This window comes from Cucumis melo, chromosome 11, assembly GCF_025177605.1.
Source record: "Cucumis melo cultivar AY chromosome 11, USDA_Cmelo_AY_1.0, whole genome shotgun sequence".
NCBI classification, from domain to species: Eukaryota; Viridiplantae; Streptophyta; class Magnoliopsida; order Cucurbitales; family Cucurbitaceae; genus Cucumis; species Cucumis melo.
The window spans coordinates 13,083,934-13,104,630 of NC_066867.1; the positions used below are offsets into that span (position 1 = coordinate 13,083,934).

The 20,697-nt window shown below is 40.9% G+C and overlaps 1 protein-coding gene across 3 annotated transcripts; it reads right to left on the reverse strand.

The window, feature by feature from the left end:
• Positions 1–223: 223 nt before the first annotated feature.
• LOC127144056 (uncharacterized) lies at positions 224–13,438 on the reverse strand. 3 transcript variants are annotated; one of them, XM_051079603.1, is made up of 2 exons: positions 6,071–7,249; positions 224–405 (listed from the first exon to the last, which is right to left on the reverse strand). In XM_051079603.1, the coding sequence occupies exons 1-2, from the start codon at positions 7,242–7,244 to the stop codon at positions 356–358; spliced, it is 1,224 nt and encodes a 407-aa protein (XP_050935560.1). In that variant the 5' UTR covers positions 7,245–7,249; the 3' UTR covers positions 224–355. The 3 variants fall into 3 exon arrangements, 1 of the variants encoding a protein (XP_050935560.1); XR_007815672.1 differs by lacking the exon at positions 6,071–7,249 and adding an exon at positions 13,148–13,425 and having other exon boundaries at positions 271–405; XR_007815673.1 differs by lacking the exons at positions 224–405; positions 6,071–7,249 and adding exons at positions 7,588–7,781; positions 13,148–13,438.
• Between the last annotated feature and the right edge of the window lie 7,259 nt (positions 13,439–20,697).

Genomic DNA, 20,697 nt, shown 5'->3' on the forward strand with positions numbered 1-20,697 from the left:
AATTAATTAATTAATTAATTTAATTTTAATATTAATTTAATTGTTTAAATTAATAGGAAATGTGAGTGGTTTTCCCACGTTTTCCGTTTTTGTAACGACCCAACTTTCCGGACTAAGCTGAGGTCACTACTCAGTACTAAAACTCGACCACACAAAACAAAATTTATAACGGACCGGTTACGATTTCTTAAAACGTTAGAAATATTACAAAAACAGTATCGGGCCCTATTTTAAATCACAGTCGCAAAAGTTTCAAATAAAAACTCAGATCATCAACTCAAAATCACAAAACCAAATATTCTGACAAAATACATCAGCGAAAGCAATAAGAAAATCAGACGCGTCCATATGGCCTTCACGCATCCTTTCTGCCCCTCGTCGGTCTACCTCTCGCTGTGCCCTTACCTGAAAAGTTTAAGAAGAGAAAAGGGTGAGTATAAACATACCCAGTAAGGGACCCACTACTGGGCCCGTTAGGGAACAACAGTTAACTTCCTATTCGGGGGTACCCTACATAACAGTCTAGTGGTTCCGTAGAACGCACATATCAGTCTAGTGCTCCCGAAGGATGCACACATCAGTCTAGTGCTCCCGAAGGATGCACAGATCAATCTAGTGCTCCCGAAGGATGCACATATCAGTCTAGTGCTCCCGAAGGATGCACATATCAGTCTAGTGCTCCCGAATGATGCACATATCCGTAAGGCACACTACCCCATAGATGAAGCTAACCGTTACACCTCAGTCCATGCTAAACCGTCTACAACAATCATACCCCAACGGCATTCATATTATAGTTCCGCCATAGGCTTTGTCAGTCAGATAGTATAGGTTTAAACAACTACACCCTCAGTTGCTATACGCGTTTCCAATTCGCACACCATTATGGTAACCCCTAGACCCAATCAACTAATCAATCAAAATCGGACTCACCGTCCTTCCCCGACCAACTCCATGATCAATGTCCAGACCAATGACTACCACGTAACTAACCGTAAACTTCAGGGTCCATCGACATAAAATCCCAATCTACAACGTAGCCCATTAACATAACCACCCTATACCGAACATCCAGCATCGGGGTCTATCCGCAAGCAACTCCTTACACCCGATAGCACACAAGCTACAACTAGCGGTCGCGTTACCTTTACATCAGACAAGAGTATAGCAACAATACTTAAAAGTCAATCACACATACGTTTATTCGGTACAGTTACTAACGTGTAATCCCCTGTGGATTATTATGTTTCCAGCCTCGATTCGAGGTCCAGTAGTAGGAAAATCCTTACCTGAAACTTGGTTATGCCCCTCGATCGAGTCCACGCTCAACGGATCCACCTGAACGAAAACACAAGGGTTTTTAAACTATGATACCAGTAGAAGTCATTTTACTTGGCCCTAAGCAACAACCGTTGACTTTCCCAAGGAAAAGAAAGCTATCTCCAACCAAACCTGCCGCGGAAATCCGAGAATTTAAACGTCAACTCCTCAATACCTTCAAAGGATGGAAGATAGGACCAAAGCTTATTCCAATATTCAACTCAAATCGGATATAGCAACATTATGGAAAATCATCAAAACAATCCTTACCGAAAACTCACCGTGACTCGGAGTGGAGGAAGGAAGGCTTAGGTGGCTCGGTAAACAGGGAGCTCGGCTTGGCTTGGAGGTGTTCGGCTCAGCTCGGCTTGGCTCGTGGCTTGGGTTGGCCAGCTCGCGGCTCGGCTCGGCTTGGATCAGTTTACGGCTCGGCTCAGCTCGGCTCGGTGCTCGGCTCGGCTCGGCTCAGTCCTCGGCTCGGCTCGGCTCGGTTCGGTCCTCGGCTCGGCTCGGTTCGGTCCTCGGCTCGGCTCTCGGCTCGGCTCGGCTCGGCTCTCGGCTCGGCTCGGTTCGGTCTTCGGCTCGGCTCGGCTTGGGTCGGTGTCGATTTGATTTCCACACGGTAGCGAAACACACGGCGGCGGTGGCAGAGGAGGTTTGCTCGGTTACTTACGTCGATGCTAAGTGTAGACGGCCGACGCTGCACAACCGAGGCAGAGACGGTCGATGGCTGGCCGTGTACGTGGAACCCACAAGAAGGACGGTCAGGGACGGCTGTCGCTGGGTGCTTCCCGTCGGTGATGTGTGGATGCAGAAATGGGGCGGAAGACGAAAACGTGCGGATGGCGGCTGTGTTTGTCGGGTGAAGAAGCTGAAGAGAAGAAGAAGAAGAAGAAGAAGAAGAACGGGCGTTGTCGACTGAAGGTGGAGACGTCGGGCGGTTGTCGGGCGAGGAAGGGAGAAGAAGAAGAAGAAGAAAAATTCACGGGGGAGGAGGGGGGGGACGGCGCGCGCGGTAAGTTAGGGTTTATTTTTAAAATATATATATATATATATATTAAATTAAATAATAATAATAATAATAATAAAAATAATAATAATAATAATATAATTAATAATAATAATAATGTAATAATAATATTAAATAATAATAATAATAATATTAAATAATAGTAATAATAACAATAATAAATTATAATAATAATAATAAATAATAATAATAATATAATTAATATCATATTATTATTATAGCAATTTACAAAACATTAAATTCAAAAAAATTTCGTATTCCCACAAAAGATAAAATTTACCTCGAAAATTCGGGGCGCTACATTCTTCCCTCCTTAGGGAACTTTCGTCCTCGAAAGTTTTATTCCTCGAAAAGTTCGGGATAACGGGACCTCATGTCATCTTCTCGCTCCCATGTAGCCTCTTCCACCCGGTGATTCCGCCATAAGACTTTAACCAAAGGAATTTCTTTATTCCTCAACGTTTTCACCTCTCTAGCCAGCACCTCAACAGGTCGTTCAGTATAACTCAAGTTTTCATCAATCTCCAGTGGCTCGTAATCCACTACATGGGATGGATCTGGCACGTACTTCCTCAACATAGAAACATGGAACACATCATGAACTGTCGAGAGTGATGGTGGCAACGCCAAGCGATAAGCTACAGGGCCAATCCGCTCCAAAATCTCAAACGGCCCAACAAAACGGGGACTCAGCTTTCCCCTCCTTTCAAATCGTAAGACACCTCTCATAGGTGCTACCTTTAAGAACACCTTGTCCCCTACCTCAAACTCAAGATCCTTCCGCCTCACATCTACATAACTCTTCTGCCTACTCTGAGCGGTATGCATGCGTGATCTAATCTTCTGTAACGCTTCGTTAGTAGACTGAACAAACTCAGGACCCATGAATCTCTGCTCACCCACCTCACCCCCAGCAAACCGGGGATCCACAACATTTGCCGTATAAGGCCTCAAATGGTGCCATGCCAATAGTAGCCTGATAACTGTTATTATAAGCAAATTCCATCAAATGTAAGTGGGAGTCCCAGCTACCTGGAAATTCCAATGCACACGCTCGCAACATATCCTCTAAAACTTGGTTCAGACGCTCAGTCTGACCGTCAGTCTGTGGATGGAAAACTGTACTAAAGTCTAACCTCATGCCCATAGCAGTCTGCAAACCCTTCTAGAATTTGGAAGTGAAACGGGCATCTCTATCCGAAACAATCGACACTGGCACTCCATGTAATCTCACTATCTCTGACATGTACAGCTGTGCCCACTTACTAGCAGTATAGGTGGATTTACCCGAAACGAAGTGCACTGATTTAGTAAGTCTGTCCACCACAACCCAAATCACTGTAAAACCCCTCAGCGTTCTCGGCAGTCCTGTAATGAAATCCATGGACACATTTTCCCACTTCCATTCCGGTATGCTCAAGGGTTGTAATAAACCCGCTGGTTTCTGCCTTGGTGCCTTAACCTGCTGACACACCAAGCATCTACTAACAAATTCTGCTACCTCCCTCTTCATGTTACGCCACCAATAAACCCGCTTCAGGTCCTGATACATCTTCGTACTACCCGGGTGCATGGAAAATGGGGAACTGTGAGCCTCAGATAATAATTCTGTCTTAACCGCACTATCTGACGGCACACAGAGACGTCTCTCAAACACAAGTCCACCATCAGAGGATATGGAGAACCCATCCGCTTGCCCTGCCTCTGCTAGGCCACGTTTCTCAACCAAATAAGGATCGTTACTCTGACCACCAATGATCCTTTGCCTCAAAGTCGACTGTACCGTCAACTAGGCTAACTGCATAGTGACTGCCCCCACTGACACTGCAATCTCAGCCCGCTCGAGATCCCGATGCAATGGGGCCTGTCGGGTAATAAGTGCTGCTGAATGTGATACCTTTCTACTAAGAGCATCAGCTACCACATTTGCCTTGCCTGGATGATACAGTATCTCACAATCGTAATCCTTCACTAACTCAAGCCATCTTCGCTGTCTCATATTCAATTCTTTTTGAGTAAAGAAGTATTTCAAGCTCTTATGATCCGTGAATATCTGTATCTTTTCACCATATAAGTAATGCCTCCATATTTTCAAAGCAAAAACCACCGCTGCCAACTCTAAATCATGTGTAGGGTAGTTCTGCTCATGACTCTTCAACTGACGAGACGCATAAGCGACCACCTTACCCTGTTGCATCAAAACACAACCCAAACCCTTCTTGGAAGCATCACTATAAATCACGAAACTGCCAGAACCATCAGGTACAGTAAGAACCGGTGCGGTAACTAGCTTCTGTTTAAGGTTCTGAAAACTGTCATCACATGCCTTGCTCCAAACAAAAGGAGCTCCCTTCCTGGTCAACTGAGTAAGAGGAGTAGCTATACGAGAAAAGTTCTCCACAAACCGTCGATAATAACCTGCTAAACCCAGAAAGCTACGAACCTCACTGACTGTGGAAGGTCGGGTCCAACCGGTGACTGCCTCTATCTTAGCTGGATCCACAGAGACCCCAGCCTTAGAAACCACGTGGCCCAGAAAGGACACCTGCTTCAGCCAAAACTCGCATTTCGAGAACTTTGCATACAACTTATTATCCCGAAGTGTTTGCAAAACTATACGTAAATGCTCCTCATGTTCGGCCTCCGTCTTGGAGTATATCAAGATATCATCAATAAACACGATCACAAAAGTATCTAGGAACTCCCTAAACACTCTGTTCATCAAGTCCATAAACACTGCCGGAGCATTCGTCAAACCAAAAGACATCACAAATAAAACTGGAACGAAATGCTGGAACGAAATGCTGTCTTCGGTACATCACCATCCTTAATCCTCAGCTGATGGTATCCCCACCGAAGATCAATCTTAGAGAACACTGTGGCTCCCTGTAACTGGTCAAATAGATCGTCGATCCTGGGCAAGGGATATCTGTTCTTTACGGTTACCTTGTTCAACTCCCTATAGTCAATGCATAGACGCATCGATCCATCCTTCTTCTTAACAAATAAAACTGGCGCACCCCAAGGTGACACGCTCGGTCGAATGAATCCCTTATCAAGCAATTCTTGTAACTGCACCTTTAATTCTTTCAGCTCTGCGGGGGGCCATCCTTTAAGGGGCTCTGGATATAGAAACCGTGCCCGGCTCCAACTCTATGGAAAACTCAACCTCTCTGTGCGGAGGTAACCCTGGAAGTTCTTCAGGAAAGACATCCGGATAGTCCCTCACCACCGGTTCTGATGACAGGGATACATCGACCTCTCTAGTATCCACCACGCTCGCTAAGATACCCCAAGTACCCTGACTGAGCAGTTTACTGGCCCTGATGGCTGAGATTACCTGAGGCAACGACCTTGACCCTCCTCCCTTAAATTTAAAACTGGCCATCGAGGGAGGGTTAAACGTTACCTCCTTACGGGAACAATCTATGCTGGCGTGGTTAGCGACCAACCAATCCATACCCAGGATTACATCAAAGTCGAGCATATCCAGGACTAACAGAGTTACTTCAATCACATGGCCTGCTATCTAAATCTGGCATGCTTTCACCTTTTCCTTCGACAACATACACTCCCCGGAAGGAGTAGATACTGATAGAACATGGTGTAAGGGCTCTACCTCTAAGCGGGCATGCAACACAAATGCAGAAGAGATAAAAGAATGTGACGATCCCGAATCAAACAAAACTAAGGCGTAATGCCCCAATACTGGAAGCGTACCTGTCACCACTGTGCCTGCCCTCTCAGCCTCAGTCTTGTTGGTAGCAAAGACCCTACCCTGATGTGGAGCACCTGCTCCCTGATTCTGCGCGTTCCCCGTAAGTCTCAACGGGCATCTATCAGCTGTATGACCCTCTTGCCTACACTTAAAGCAAGTCCTGGTCCCGAATAAGCAACGGCCCAGATGGTGCTTTCCACAAGTGGTACACAACGGCTTCCCTCTGGCAGCTTCCCCTACCTCAAAAGGTTTCTGCTGGAAGCGGCGAAACTCACCACCTGATCTGAAGTTCCGCTGTGGCGCTGGAACAGGCTGCTGCTCAGCCTTCCTCTTCTGTCCTGATGTTGAACCTCTACCAGCGGTCTTAGACGAGTTAGCCCTCTCCTGTAAACTGAGATCCACTGCCAGGCGTAGTGCATCGGCATGAGTAGCAGGTCGGAAAGCTCGGACCAAACCCTGAATGTCCAGTCGGAGGCCTCTAACAAACTTATCAGCTCTGGCCGCCTCGGTCGCTATCATCTCGGGAGCGAAGCGGGATAACATGTCAAACTCCGCATCATACTGCTCCACTGTCATGTCACCCTGCTCTAAGTTCAGGAACTCCTGCCGCTTGGCATCTCTCAAACTAGCAGAGAAGAATTTCGCATAGAAACTCTCCTTAAACTGTTGCCACGTGATCTGACTCACATCACCACCTAGCATTCTCTCTGTAGTCTCCCACCATGCAGTGCCTCTGTCAGTCAACATAAAAACAGCACACTGAACTTTCTGATCCTCAGGGCATTTCATGTATCGGAATATGGTCTCCAAAGACGATAACCACAGCTGAGCCCTGGTGGGGTCCTCCAAAGACCCATCGAATGTCGTGGGATTATACTTCCTGAAATCCCTCAGGTGATTAGCCTCTGCTGACAACTGATCCGGCACAACCTGGGGCGCAATTGGTACTGGAGCCGGAGCTGGAGCAGAAGTTGGTGCTGGAGCTGGCGAGGCAGGCTGCTGCTGCTCCCGCATCTGCATAATCAAATCTCTAAACCTCTGCTCCATGGCAGCTAGATCCGCATGAGTAACTGGCGCAGCCGGGTTAGTGGCTTGGGCTACAGGCTGCACCTCAGGCTGAACGCGTCCTGCTCCTCTTCCTCGGCCTCCTCGGCCACCCCTACGTGCACCTCTCATTGGCGGCATTTTCCTAACAACCACCAATGATCCCTTTAGTCATAAATGGTAATTAACTTTGCAGTTTAACTTAGGTAAGGTAATGCATATAGAGTTATACATATACTTTCATGAGAGCGTACCTGACGAGCGGCAAGGATCGTTTTAGCCATAAGGACACAAAACACAGACTCACATTATAAGTCAGTCTACAGAACCTAAAACTTAGGCTCTGATACCAACTGTAACGACCCAACTTTCCGGACTAAGCTGAGGTCACTACTCAGTACTAAAACTCGACCACACAAAACAAAATTTATAACGGACCGGTTACGATTTCTTAAAACATTAGAAATATTACAAAAACAGTATCGGGCCCTATTTTAAATCACAGTCGCAAAAGTTTCAAATAAAAACTCAGGTCATCAACTCAAAATCACAAAACCAAATATTCTGACAAAATACATCAGCGGAAGCAATAAGAAAATCAGACGCGTCCATATGGCCTTCACGCATCCTTTCTGCCCCTCGTCGGTCTACCTCTCGCTGTGCCCTTACCTGAAAAGTTTAAGAAGAGAAAAGGGTGAGTATAAACATACCCAGTAAGGGACCCACTACTGGGCCCGTTAGGGAACAACAGTTAACTTCCTATTCGGGGGTACCCTACATAACAGTCTAGTGGTTCCGTAGAACGCACATATCAGTCTAGTGCTCCCGAAGGATGCACATATCAGTCTAGTGCTCCCGAAGGATGCACACATCAGTCTACTGCTCCCGAAGGATGCACATATCAGTCTAGTGCTCCCGAAGGATGCACATATCAGTCTAGGGCTCCCGAAGGGTGCACATATCAGTCTAGTGCTCCCGAAGGATGCACATATCCGTAAGGCACACTACCCCATAGATGAAGCTAACCGTTACCCCTCAGTCCATGCTAAATCGTCTACAACAGTCATACCCCAACGACATTCATATTACAGTTCTGCCATAGGCTTTGTCAGTCAGATAGTATAGGTTTAAACAACTACACCCTCAGTTGCTATACGCGTTTCCAATTCGCACACCATTATGGTAACCCCTAGACCAAATCAACTAATCAACCAAAATCGGACTCACCGTCCTTCCCCGACCAACTCCATGATCAATGTCCAGACCAATGACTACCACGTAACTAACCGTAAACTTCAGGGTCCATCGACATAAAATCCAAATCTACAACGTAGCCCGTTAACATAACCACCCTATACCGAACATCCAGCATCGGGGTCTATCCGCAAGCAACTCCTTACACCCGATAGCACACAAGCTACAACTAGCGGTCGCGTTACCTTTACATCAGACAAGAGTATAGCAACAATACTTAAAAGTCAATCACACATACGTTTATTCGGTACAGTTACTAACGTGTAATCCCCTGTGGATTATTACGTTTCCAGCCTCGATTCGAGGTCCAGTAGTAGGAAAACCCTTACCTGAAACTTGGTTATGCCCCTCGATCGAGTCCACGCTCAACGAATCCACCTGAACGAAAACACCAGGGTTTTTAAACTATGATACTAGTAGAAGTCATTTTACTTGGCCCTAAGCAACAACCATTGACTTACCCAAGGAAAAGAAAGCTATCTCCAACCAAACCTGCCGCGGAAATCCGAGAACTTAAACGTCAACTCCTCAATACCTTCAGGGGATGGAAGATAGGACCAAAGCTTATTCCAATATTCAACTCGAATCGGATATAGCAACATTATGGAAAATCATCAAAACAATCCTTACCGAAAACTCACCGTGACCCGGAGTGGAGGAAGGAAGGCTTAGGTGGCTCGGTAAACAGGGAGCTCGGCTTGGCTTGGAGGTGTTCGGCTCGGCTCGGCTTGGCTCGTGGCTTGGGTTGGCCAGCTCGCGGCTCGGCTCGGCTTGGATCAGTTTACGGCTTGGCTCGGCTCGGTCCTCGACTCGGCTCGGCTCGACTCGGTCCTCGGCTCGGCTCGGTGCTCGGCTCGGCTCGGCTCGGTTCGGTCCTCGGCTCGGCTCGGCTCGGTTCGGTCCTCGGCTCGGCTCGGCTCGGCTCAGCTCTCGGCTCGGCTCGGTTCGGTCTTCGGCTCGGCTCGGTGTCGATTTGATTTCCACACGGTAGCGAAACACACGGCGGCGGTGGCAGAGGAGGTTTGCTCGGTTACTTACGTCGATGCTAAGTGTAGACGGCCGACGCTGCACAACCGAGGCAGAGACGGTCGATGGCTGGCCGTGTACGTGGAACCCACAAGAAGGACGGTCAGGGACGGCTGTCGCTGGGTGCTTCCCGTCGGTGATGTGTGGATGCAGAAATGGGGCGGAAGACGAAAACGTGCGGATGGCGGCTGTGTTTGTCGGGTGAAGAAGCTGAAGAGAAGAAGAAGAAGAAGAAGAAGAACGGGCGTTGTCGACTGAAGGTGGAGACGTCGGGCGGCTGTCGGGCGAGGAAGGGAGAAGAAGAAGAAGAAGAAAAATTCAGGGGGGGGGGGGACGGCGCGCGCGGTAAGTTAGGGTTTATTTTTAAAATATATATATATATATATTAAATTAAATAATAATAATAATAATATTTAATAATAATAATAATAAAAATAAAAAATAATAATAATAATAATATAATTAATAATAATAATGTAATAATAATATTAAATAATAATAATAATAATATTAAATAATAGTAATAATAACAATAATAAATTATAATAATAATAATAAATAATAATAATAATATAATTAATATCATATTATTATTATAACAATTTACAAAACATTAAATTCAAAAAAATTTCGTATCCCCACAAAAGATAAAATTTACCTCGAAAATTCGGGGCGTTACAGTTTTACTCTCTTAACTTCCCTCTTCTTCAGACCAAAGAAAAGGAAGGCAAAAGGATTTAACATTCTAGGTACTGGAATTCTGTCAAGAAAAAGTTATCGCTCTCTTAGAATTTTCCTTCTCCAATTTTCGTTCCCATAAACCAAAATCTCAACTCAGAGAATGAGAACATTTCCAAGTGGTGTACCCCAATTTGAAGTTTGATATATTTAGAGTCATCAATGTGGGTATATATTCCTCTTCTCTGTAATTCGATCTATCTTTTTGTATGCTTAGCCATAAATAAATTAGTTTTTGCCAATGTACTGATATTTTTAGGTTCCTAAATTAATTTGAGTTATGGTGTGTCTGTTAATTTTCCATTGCGTAGGGGTTTCATCCCTTCAAGATTGTCATTAAATTTTAGAAAACATTAGATCTTCTTTCGTATATAAGCTAAAAAAATGGGTTTTTTTTCATAGATATAACAAACCGACAAAATATTTACATTGTGTAGAACAACTTTGAAAACAGAAAAGTTCAAAGGCCCGCAATGGAAAATACAAAAATTGCCCCAGTTAACACGCGATTAATCATCCATACGCACGCATGTAATTCTTCTTCTGAACGATCATGAAATGCGATAGCATAGGAAATGATACACGATCGTGTAGTTTTTTTAACGATGAAAAAAATGCTTCAAATCTAAACGATCATGTTTACCACACTGAATGTTTGTGTTGACTATGGTAAGCGATCGTTTAGATCATATTCACACGATCGTGTAGTTTTTTTTGTAAACGATGGAAAAAGGGCTTCAAATCTAAACGATCGTGTTGACCATGTGATAACTTGTAGAAATACAAGTTATTATGGCCTTTATGTAAAACAATGAAGCCAAAACGCAAGATAATGTGTCAAAATGAGTAGCTTTTATCCCAATTTCATAAATATAACAGAATATGTAAGGCCCTAATTGCATACCACTAATGTGATAAAGACCCTACCACAGGGATGCATAATAAAGAGAGTTCTGATAGTAGAACGCGTTCCATGAAAGGATTATGTGTGAGGCTCTGAATCAGATGAAGGAAGTCTTATTGAAGAGAGTTTTCACTGGGAAGTTATGTGGCAAAGCAAAAGAAAGTACCTATGCCTAAGAGAATGAGGCGAGGAAGTAGGTGTCTTGTCAAGCTGACTTGACAACTCGTCGGGAAAAGTAAATGTCTGTTGTTTCTCGAGAAGGCACTACTATAAAAATTGGATTACTTAACGTTAATACAGTATCAAGTAAACCTTTACTTGACGTTAATAAAAGCGTCAACTAATCGACTGTCAAGTATAGTCAGATTACTTCACTAAAAAACCGTCGAGCACACCTTTACTTGACATTCGAAACACATCAAGTATACCTTTACTTGACACTAATAAATCGTCGAGTATACGTTTACTTGACATTATATTGATGTCAAGTAATCTATTGTCAAGATCGCATACTTGACACTATTTACATGTCAAGTAAAATTGTATAGTTGACACTAAAAAATCGTCATGTATTTAACATTATGCATATTGTTTATTAATATATTAAATATAAAATTTTTCTATTTTCTGTTTCCAGCATTAGGTACATTCCTTTCCAACCAGTAGTTCACAACAAAAAAATGACAAATAAATCAGTAAACCAACAATAATTTCATTCTTCTCAGCAATGTCATCAACAATTACAAAATTTCAATCCAAATATAACCAATTAAAATTTCCTATATGTGGCCTATTCCAAAATCAACAATAATAATAGCTATCTTATATAACAAAAAACAAGTGCTGTATATCAAAACTAAGTCTATCCCCTTGCATCTATTGCCTCATTTATATAAGGTTTCGAGCTCTAATCCCTCGAGTACTATACTCACTAATAACTTCCACCTCCTTTGTCATCGGCCTTGAAGCTTTTACCTAACACAAATAAGTAACAATCTAAAAACTCATATATACCTAAAATTGTTTATTTACAATCCACCTTCACATTTACCTCATTATTTGTTATCGATGACCTAGTATCAATCACTTCCTTCTCTTTTACGACCTTCTTCTTTGATGTAAGAGATATCGGTGGTATACTAGTAGCAATCCCTTTCTTCTCTTTTACCACATTTTCTAAAACTTTCTCCTAAAACCATCAAGATTTTCAAAGCACAAATAAATGATATAGCTTCACTTTAATAAACAATTAATATTGTAACTTTACTTTAGAATCAAACATTTTACCTTCTCCTGGACTTTACTCTTGGAGCAACTACCATGTTTCGATGTTGGGATGTTTTAAACTTTTTGCAGACTTGATAATCAAAACTCTGATACCGAGGGTTTTAAATTTATAGAAAAGAGAAAAAATAAGTACAAAGTGTCCAACCCTTGGAACAAATTTGAAAATATGTACAAAATTACATACACTTCAAACATTGGCGTTTCTCGTCAGGTTTTTGGCTGCCTTTCTCATAGGTATCTCTGCAGGTTTGGTGATAAACTTTTCTTTTGTTGTGCTACAGGGCTCTGGACATGTGAAAATTGAAAATTGGAAAGACTAAAGAAAATGGGAGAGGACCAGAGAGGTAAAGAATAAAGGAAAATGGTAGAAATGTAAAGAAGAGGAGACAGGGTTGAAGAGAGCACACAAGAGTCGAGCATGCCGCTTGATTTTTTCTAAATGGTACCTAACCCTTCGTGAAATTAACAAAGTGCGAGACCCAAAACTTTCAAAAACAACCTTCCTCATTTTTTCCTTCTTGATGATGATTATTATTATTTGAAACAACTTGCTACGGGTTCGTAATAGAAATTTTAGAGCAGAACCAGAAATTTGGAATGATGATTTTTAAACGGTAAATTTTGTAGACATTTTACATACATACATGAAAATCTTTCATTCTAACACCAACAGTATTACAACCTGCATCAACATTTCAATAGCTTGGCCAACTTATAAAAGCAGAACAAAAAATTATAGCAAGTGTACATTTGGAATACATTCCCCTGTAAAAAAATCATACATGGGAGCAATGCAAACAAATAAAAGTCTAATTTGAATTTGAACCTGGCTGTCGTCTGCTGCTAGGTCCAAGAACGGAGTCAGCGAGGGGATCTGAATCACTATATTCACAGTTTTCTTGTGACCTTTGTTTCTGGAGGCGGCACTGGCTATAGCAAACTCAAGAGAAGACGATGAAAATTACCGGCGGCGACCATGTCGGCGCTTAATGTAAACGGTGGCGGCAGTGAAGATGGGTGTAGGGGAGTTCGTCGTTGCTACAGGGGCAGCACGACGGTAATTGGGTTGAAGAAGAATGCTAGAGTGAAGGGGAGAGGCGTGAGAGATGGATAGATTTGAAAGAGAAAGGGGGGAGATGAAAAGGATTAGGAGGGAAAGTTTTAATAAAATAATTTATTTTAATAAATTGTTTTATTAAAATAATTTTTAATAAGCTTATTTTAATAAATTTATTTTAATAAGCTTGTTTATTTTAATAAATTTATTTAATGAAAGATGGAATAAATATTATTTTTATACTTTTTATTTTTTTATTTTTTATATTTAACATTTCCAAAACATTTTTAAATAAAAATGTAAACTATACTTGACGTTCTTTTCACGTCAAGTAAATATTACCTATACTTGATGCGACCACAACGTCAAGTAAACTCTGCACTATACTTAACGTTAATAAACCGTCAAGTACAATCTCTATTATACTTGACGCGAAATAAAACGTCAAATAAAACTAACGTAAAATAATTCGAAATTTTTATTTTTCTTCAAACTATACTTGACGCGTTTTTCGCATCAAGTAAATGTCCACTATACTTGACACAGATACAACGTCAAGTAAAGTCTCCTTTATACTTGATGCGGAAAAAACGTCAAGTAAAAGCAAACGTAAAATAATTCAAAAATTTCCATAAAAAACTCCACTTTTTTGAGATTTTACTTGATGTTTTTTCTTTAAAATGGTCAATACTTGACGTTTTTAATAAAAACGCCAAGTATGTAAAAGTAGCTAGTGTCAAGTAAAGTAGATTTTGTAGTAGTGAGGTAAGGAAAAGTCAGACAATTAAAGAGTTTGACTTTCTAAAGAGATAAGGTGTGCATCTCAAGGGAATGTCTAGTTGTTGTTGACGGTTAGCCTACGTGTCGAGATTGGATTGGCTGCATGACACGGTGAAGTAGTAAGGTGACATGTGTAAAGCATGGAAGAGACCCTTGGATATGTGAAAGGTCACTATAAATAGGCCCAAAGGCTAAAGGGAAAAGGCGGTTCAAAAGTGTTAGAATTTTCAGAAAAAGATGTCAAGGGAAAGTCTCGAATGCTGAATGGCCAATTGAGAGAACCGCTAAACGATAAGAGAAATCCAAAAGTAGAGAAGGAAGAGGTTGAGGCTAAGTATTTTCGTGAGTGATCCTTATAATGAATAAATGCTTGTGAATGACAAACAAGATTTCAACATGATTCCTAAGTTGATATTTACGGTTAAATGCTTTCTACTCTAAAAATGAATTACGACTAAATGTTTGTTTTGAGTAAGCTTTTGTAAATAGAATCTTTGTTGATCTTTATCAAGGATGATATTTTTTACTAATGATTTTCCTAATTAGTCAATATTGTAAGCCCCTCATGGGAAAGATGCATCGTTTTGTTGATCATCTAAAAGTGTTATGTTATTAATGCTTGTCATATGAAATTTTTATTGGTGTGATTGTATGTAACGGGAGCAAGCCAGGAGGCTAACTCTTCTATTTGCCATGATGGTTTGTAACAAGAAGAGAAGAGATCTATCGCAAGACACTGGTGGAAATCCCAGGTAACTAGCGTGACACTTATTGAGTGTGAATCTCAGGTCTAGGCGAGGGGAGAGTCCCATGTCTGGGCGAGTTGTGATGTGTTCTTGATGCGAGATGCTGGTAAAAATCCTAGGTAACTCGCAAGACGCTGGTTCATTGTGACTCCCAGATTTCGGTGAGGGAAGAATTCTAGGTCTAGGCAGATGGTAATGAGATGCTGATTGGGTATGAATCTCAGGTTCGGACAAGGGGAGAATCCCAAGTCTCAGTGATGAGCATGATGTGTGAGAAGATATGAGCGTGTGGTGCTTGTTGTACTGATAGTTGAATTGTTTGTGGCTTGATGTGATGAGGAGTAAATGATGTAGTTTGACTTTATTATTATTAATTCTATTGTGTTTTCTTCGAAAAGGTTTTCTCAAACTCATCACTCACTAAGTCTGTTTGACTTATATTTTAAGTTCTTCCTTCCTTAGGATGTCTGGTGTTGAAGACATGCGAAGGATGATTTCAGACCTTGTAGCCTAGTTAAGGAGGCATGGCAGAGTTACTCTGTGGCCTTATGCAACATGATAGTTATGTCATCTCTTATTTTACGTTTAAGGAGTCGGTTGGTAAGAATGTTGCTTCTTAACGCCCAAAACTCCATTTGGCAAGAATGCGAGTGCACACCTAAGGTTGTGAGGCAGAGCCCAGAGAGCAAAAGAGTCGAAGAATAAGATAGGGAAAGGAAGCCCTAAAGGATGTCTTCTAAGTTTAGGTTGTTTGGCGACAAGGGTGAAGAAAAGAATGAGGACCTTACACCTCTAGGTGCTTCGCCACAAACAAGCAATTGAAGCAGCAAAGAAAGGAAAGGGGTTTTATACTCACGAACATCTTGGCATGAAAAGAAGCCCCTGGGTGAGAAGAAGGACAATGTGAAGATCAAAATAGGTTTTATTTTATGCATAGCAAAGTTTAAGGGTTGTACTTTGTAATTTGTGAACTTGTAAAAGAGTTAAGTTACTAAAGAGGGGAAATTTAATTTATTAATGTGTTGTGTATATCCTTGTGCCTATCGCCTTCAAGTTGTTGAATTAAGTGATGAGACCTAGGTGACAAAGCTAAGTTGAAGAGTTATTTTCCTCTACAAAAAGTAATAAAGTTCTCTAAGGCTTAATGATAGAGCTTTGTGAAAAGAGACACGGGAAAGAGTTGTTATGCATACTAAGCGTTTAACACATCATCTCCCAGAAAGATACGCAATGAATGCTTAAGCAGCACACCCTCATCCGATCGTATAGAGTGTCATTTGTGGCAGGGCGTGATAGTAGATAACTTGCATAATTCTCCATGCATTTTTTACCCTATTGTTTAGTTTTTTATCTTAGGATTATCGAGAAAAGAAGAAATAGTGAGTTATAGAGGAACGTGTGCAAACGCTATGTGATAGGAGCTATGTCTGGTGATTAAAACTCCTAAACGAGGAACCACATCAGCACGCGATAAGGATGCACTAGCAGACAAGAATGGTAGTTGGAGTTTATGTGACTTGACAAAGGTTTCAATTGGCGCTAACTTTATCAAAAGAATAGAAGTTTTCTGCCTAAAGTAGTTTATATAAAACCTCATTCCACACCAAGTAATTTTATCTTGTCTGATTGGACCAAAACCTATAGAGCTTCATTGGAACCGGTGGAAAGGTCTAGCTTTTCCACCTCCTATAAAGAACTTTATCATCTACTCTAGTTAATCTTGTAAGGGAGAGCTTAAAGAGAGATTAGAAAGAGAGAACCACCATCTTCTTCCCCCTAACTTTTAAAAGAGCCAAGGAATGCTTAGGCATTCTAGTGCTCGGGTTATCCCTTTCTTACTTTTGATTTTTGTATTTCATTGTAATGTATGAGTTTATATTGTACTGCGATCGAAGGCCTACATTCTTTAATACATTATAAGTTTATTCCTTTTCAATCCATCATGTCTTTACTATTCATTTTTCAAATTGTTAAAAGTAGTTTAGGCTTGTGATAAGTTCTCGATAAGAAGTCTAACTTATAAGGTTTATTGTGTTAGTTGAGCTATACACCACCACTTGGCCACTATTTATCGCCAACTACTCGAGAGAGTAACTAGCAAAGACATAGCTAACGCGTGCAAGAGGGAGTTTGGAGACAAAGTCCACCTTGGCGATTAAACCTCAATCGTTTGTGTCTCAAAACGAGAACAAGTGTGATGACTTGACACCCGAGAGGCTGCCAACTTTAAAAGAGAGGCAATCTAAGTCTTATAGGTAACAACTTCTAGATTGTTGTCAATTAACTAAGCTTTACCATTTGCATCTTGAGAGGCGTGCAAGTGTGGTGTTTAAGGCACTGAGAGGTGTTCACCTTAACTAAAAGATAGTCAACTGCCCTTTATCGCATGTAAACGTACTGTGTATAACACGAAGATCTTCCTGCAGACCTTCTTAACACAAGTTAGTTGTCACTTTCCACTCTTATCCCACTTCTTGCCATCTTTACAGAATCTCTAGTGTAAATAGTAGATTTAGTACCATGTTAAACGATCGTGTTGACTATGGTAAGCGATTGTTTAGATTTTAAGATTATATCCATGCGATTATATAGTTATTTTTAAACAATGAGAAAGGGCTTCAAACCTAAACGATCATGTTAACCATGCTAAACGATCGTTTTGAATATTGTAAGCCATCGTTTGAATCATATCCACATGATCATGTAGTCCTTTTTGAACGATGGAAAAAAGACTTCAAATCTAAACAATCGTATTGACAATGCTAAATGATCGTGTTGATCGTGTCAACTAGGTAAGCGATGGTTTAGGTCATATGAAACTGATATTTATACGATCTTGATATTCTGGAAGAGAAGCTGAAAGAAGGAAAGAGAAGATGAAGAAAGAAAGAAAAAGAAGATGAATAAAAATAGAAGAAATAAAATCTTGAAGAGGATTTAAAGAAATCTGGAAGAGAAGATGAATAAATCAAAAAGAAAATGTAAAAGAGTAGTGTCGAATTGTCCGAAATGTTAAGAGAAAATCTAAAATTTATGAAAATACTTTATCGGTTTCAGGGGCATTTCATTTTTGTTAGACATGAAAATTAACCCTTAAATAATTATTTAATTATCATTTTGTTTGAGATACTTTTGCTAAAAATTTTAAATGTAATTTGTATTCAATTCTCCTTTGCCAAATTTGTTTTAAATTATGGCATTTGTAATTATGAATCGACATAGCAAGAATAGAGCATCTTATCCCAAATCATACAGCAAGGATAATGTATCATATCGTCGAGGGTACAAGTTGACTTAATTAGAAACACATCATCAAATCTTAATATTTTTTTAGTATAAAGCAACACAATATTTAGAGAGTATATTAACATAACATTCCTCAAACTCGGAGTTATTCAAGAAACACTTCCTTTTCAAAAGTAAAGTCACTTACGTGGATGAGTGAAAACACGTTAAAAATCATACGATTCATGAACTTAAAGAGATGATCATTAAAAATTCAAACATGATTTCAGAAATTTATTTCTTTATTTGGAAACATTTAGTAAATAGAACCACTTACTGTCAATGTCGATTAGTCTTTTAGCTCAGCTTCCTAAGCCAAAACCTCCATCCTTGTTCCAAAATTTTTTATAGAAGATGAGCTCGTTCCTCATCTCGAATCCTTGATAATTCTCCAATTCTTTCTTGAAAAAATCAGAGTAAAAGCAACCTCAATTCTTTTTTGGTGAGTTTTTCCATACCGAAATAATTCTTCTAACAAACAACGGAAAATGGGCCAATCCTGAAAGCCCACATGCCTTTGTCAACCCTTATCCTAAACTCAAATTGGGCGGTCAGGTTCCCTCAATTGCCAACCTACTGATATATGAGTCACATCGCTGTTCCTAGACGAGATAGGCTAACTTATCCGTTTGATCGTCGCACACCTTCTCTGCCTGAGGATCCTCAAACTTATTCGTAAATTTCACTTTACTAACAGGGGTCTCCTCACACATTTTTCTTATCGCAAGACCTTCATCGTGTTAGTAATTTGCAATCAGGGCGTTACAATGATCATGTATAAAATCTAAATGTTCTTGGTTCACGATGTTGTACCAAGATCATTTATATTTCGTACAAGATCTTGTACCAATATCGTTTAGATTTTGTACACAATCTTGTACCAAGAGCTCAACGATCATGTACAAAATCTAAACGATCTTGGCTTATGATTGTGTACCAAGATTTAAACAATTTTTGTTTAAGATCGTGTATCGAAATCTTTTTTATTTGGTACACAATCTTGAACCAAAAGCATTTATGTCACGCCCCACCCCAAATGTCACTCCATGTGCGATCAAATGAGGGCGTGCCGCCTAGACATCTATTATGTCTCTCTCCGTGGGACGACACTCCGAACGCCTAGTAAGCAGAACAACTCTTTCTCTTGTCTCTTTAGCAAAGCTCTTCCATTGAGTATAAAGACCGACACAACTTTCTGCAACAGAAAACTACTCTCCAACTTGACTTCGTCGCCTAGCTCTTATTACTTAACCCAAAATCTTGTAGGCGATGAGCATAAAGATAAATACAGCGAGCAATACTTTACAGCTTTTGAACTTTACTTTGATCACCTAATACTTTTACATACCTTTACTTAAGACTTTGACTCCTAGGCGACAATCTCAAGAGATAACAACAAAACACCATAATAATTGAACATTTCTCTTTATATACTTAAAACTTACAGAGATCATATATTACAAATTACAACCCTTAAACTTAACTTTGCATAAAATAAAACCTAGTTTGTTCTTTTTGCGTCCTTCTTCTTTTCACCAAGGTGCAACTCTTCCTTCCTCAGCCACCGCCTAATGCTGCTCTCTGTAGTGGGGCTTTGAGACGTATAAGAACTCTGAATTCTCCCTTAATCTTGGGCCACCGACAATCCAACTCAAGGACAACCTTTGGAATCTTCCTTTTCTTTCTTCGCCTCTAAATGCTGCTTCTTGAGATAGGCCTTAAAGGTGTAAAGGCGCACTTCATCCTTCATCTCGCACGCCCACCCAGCATCAACCTTACGGGCAGCGTTTAGGGCTTCCTTTCCCTGACTCAGCCCTTCGACTCTCTGACTCATCGGGTTAGACTTTACCAACCCGGATATTGTATTCACCTTCCTTCTAAGCTGATTCATTAGCACTAGAAGAAATGAACTTACCAACTGGCTCCTTAGGTGCCATGGTTAGCATGCCATGTTGGATTACAAAATAACTTTGTCTTCCCTCCTTAACTAGGCTACAACGCCTGAGAACCATCCTTCATTTAGCTTCAACACTTAACAACCTGAGGAGGAGAAACTTAAAACATAATTCAAATGGACTTAGCGAGTGAAAGGTTTGAGAAAAAAATTTCTAGAGAGAAAACACAGAAGGGTTAATAATAATAAGGTCAAACCGTAACATATTAATTTCATCGCATCAATTAGCAGTAATCAATCATCAGTACAACCAATGTCGCAATCACCACGTGCTCAGATCCTTTCACAATTCATGATGATTACTGAGACCTGGGTATCTCCCTCGCCTAACCTAGAGATTCACTCGCGACTAACGTCACACAAGCTACCTGAGGGTTTTACCAATGTCTCAACACATTCATAATTTCTCAGACCAGGGATTCCTTCTCTCTACCGATATCCGGGATTTACAATCAACCAGCATCATGCAACGCTGCAAGAAATTTTACCTTTGCCGACGACAAACATGCCAAACCCCTAAAGTTCGTCAGTACAAGTGGTATACACCAACAAAT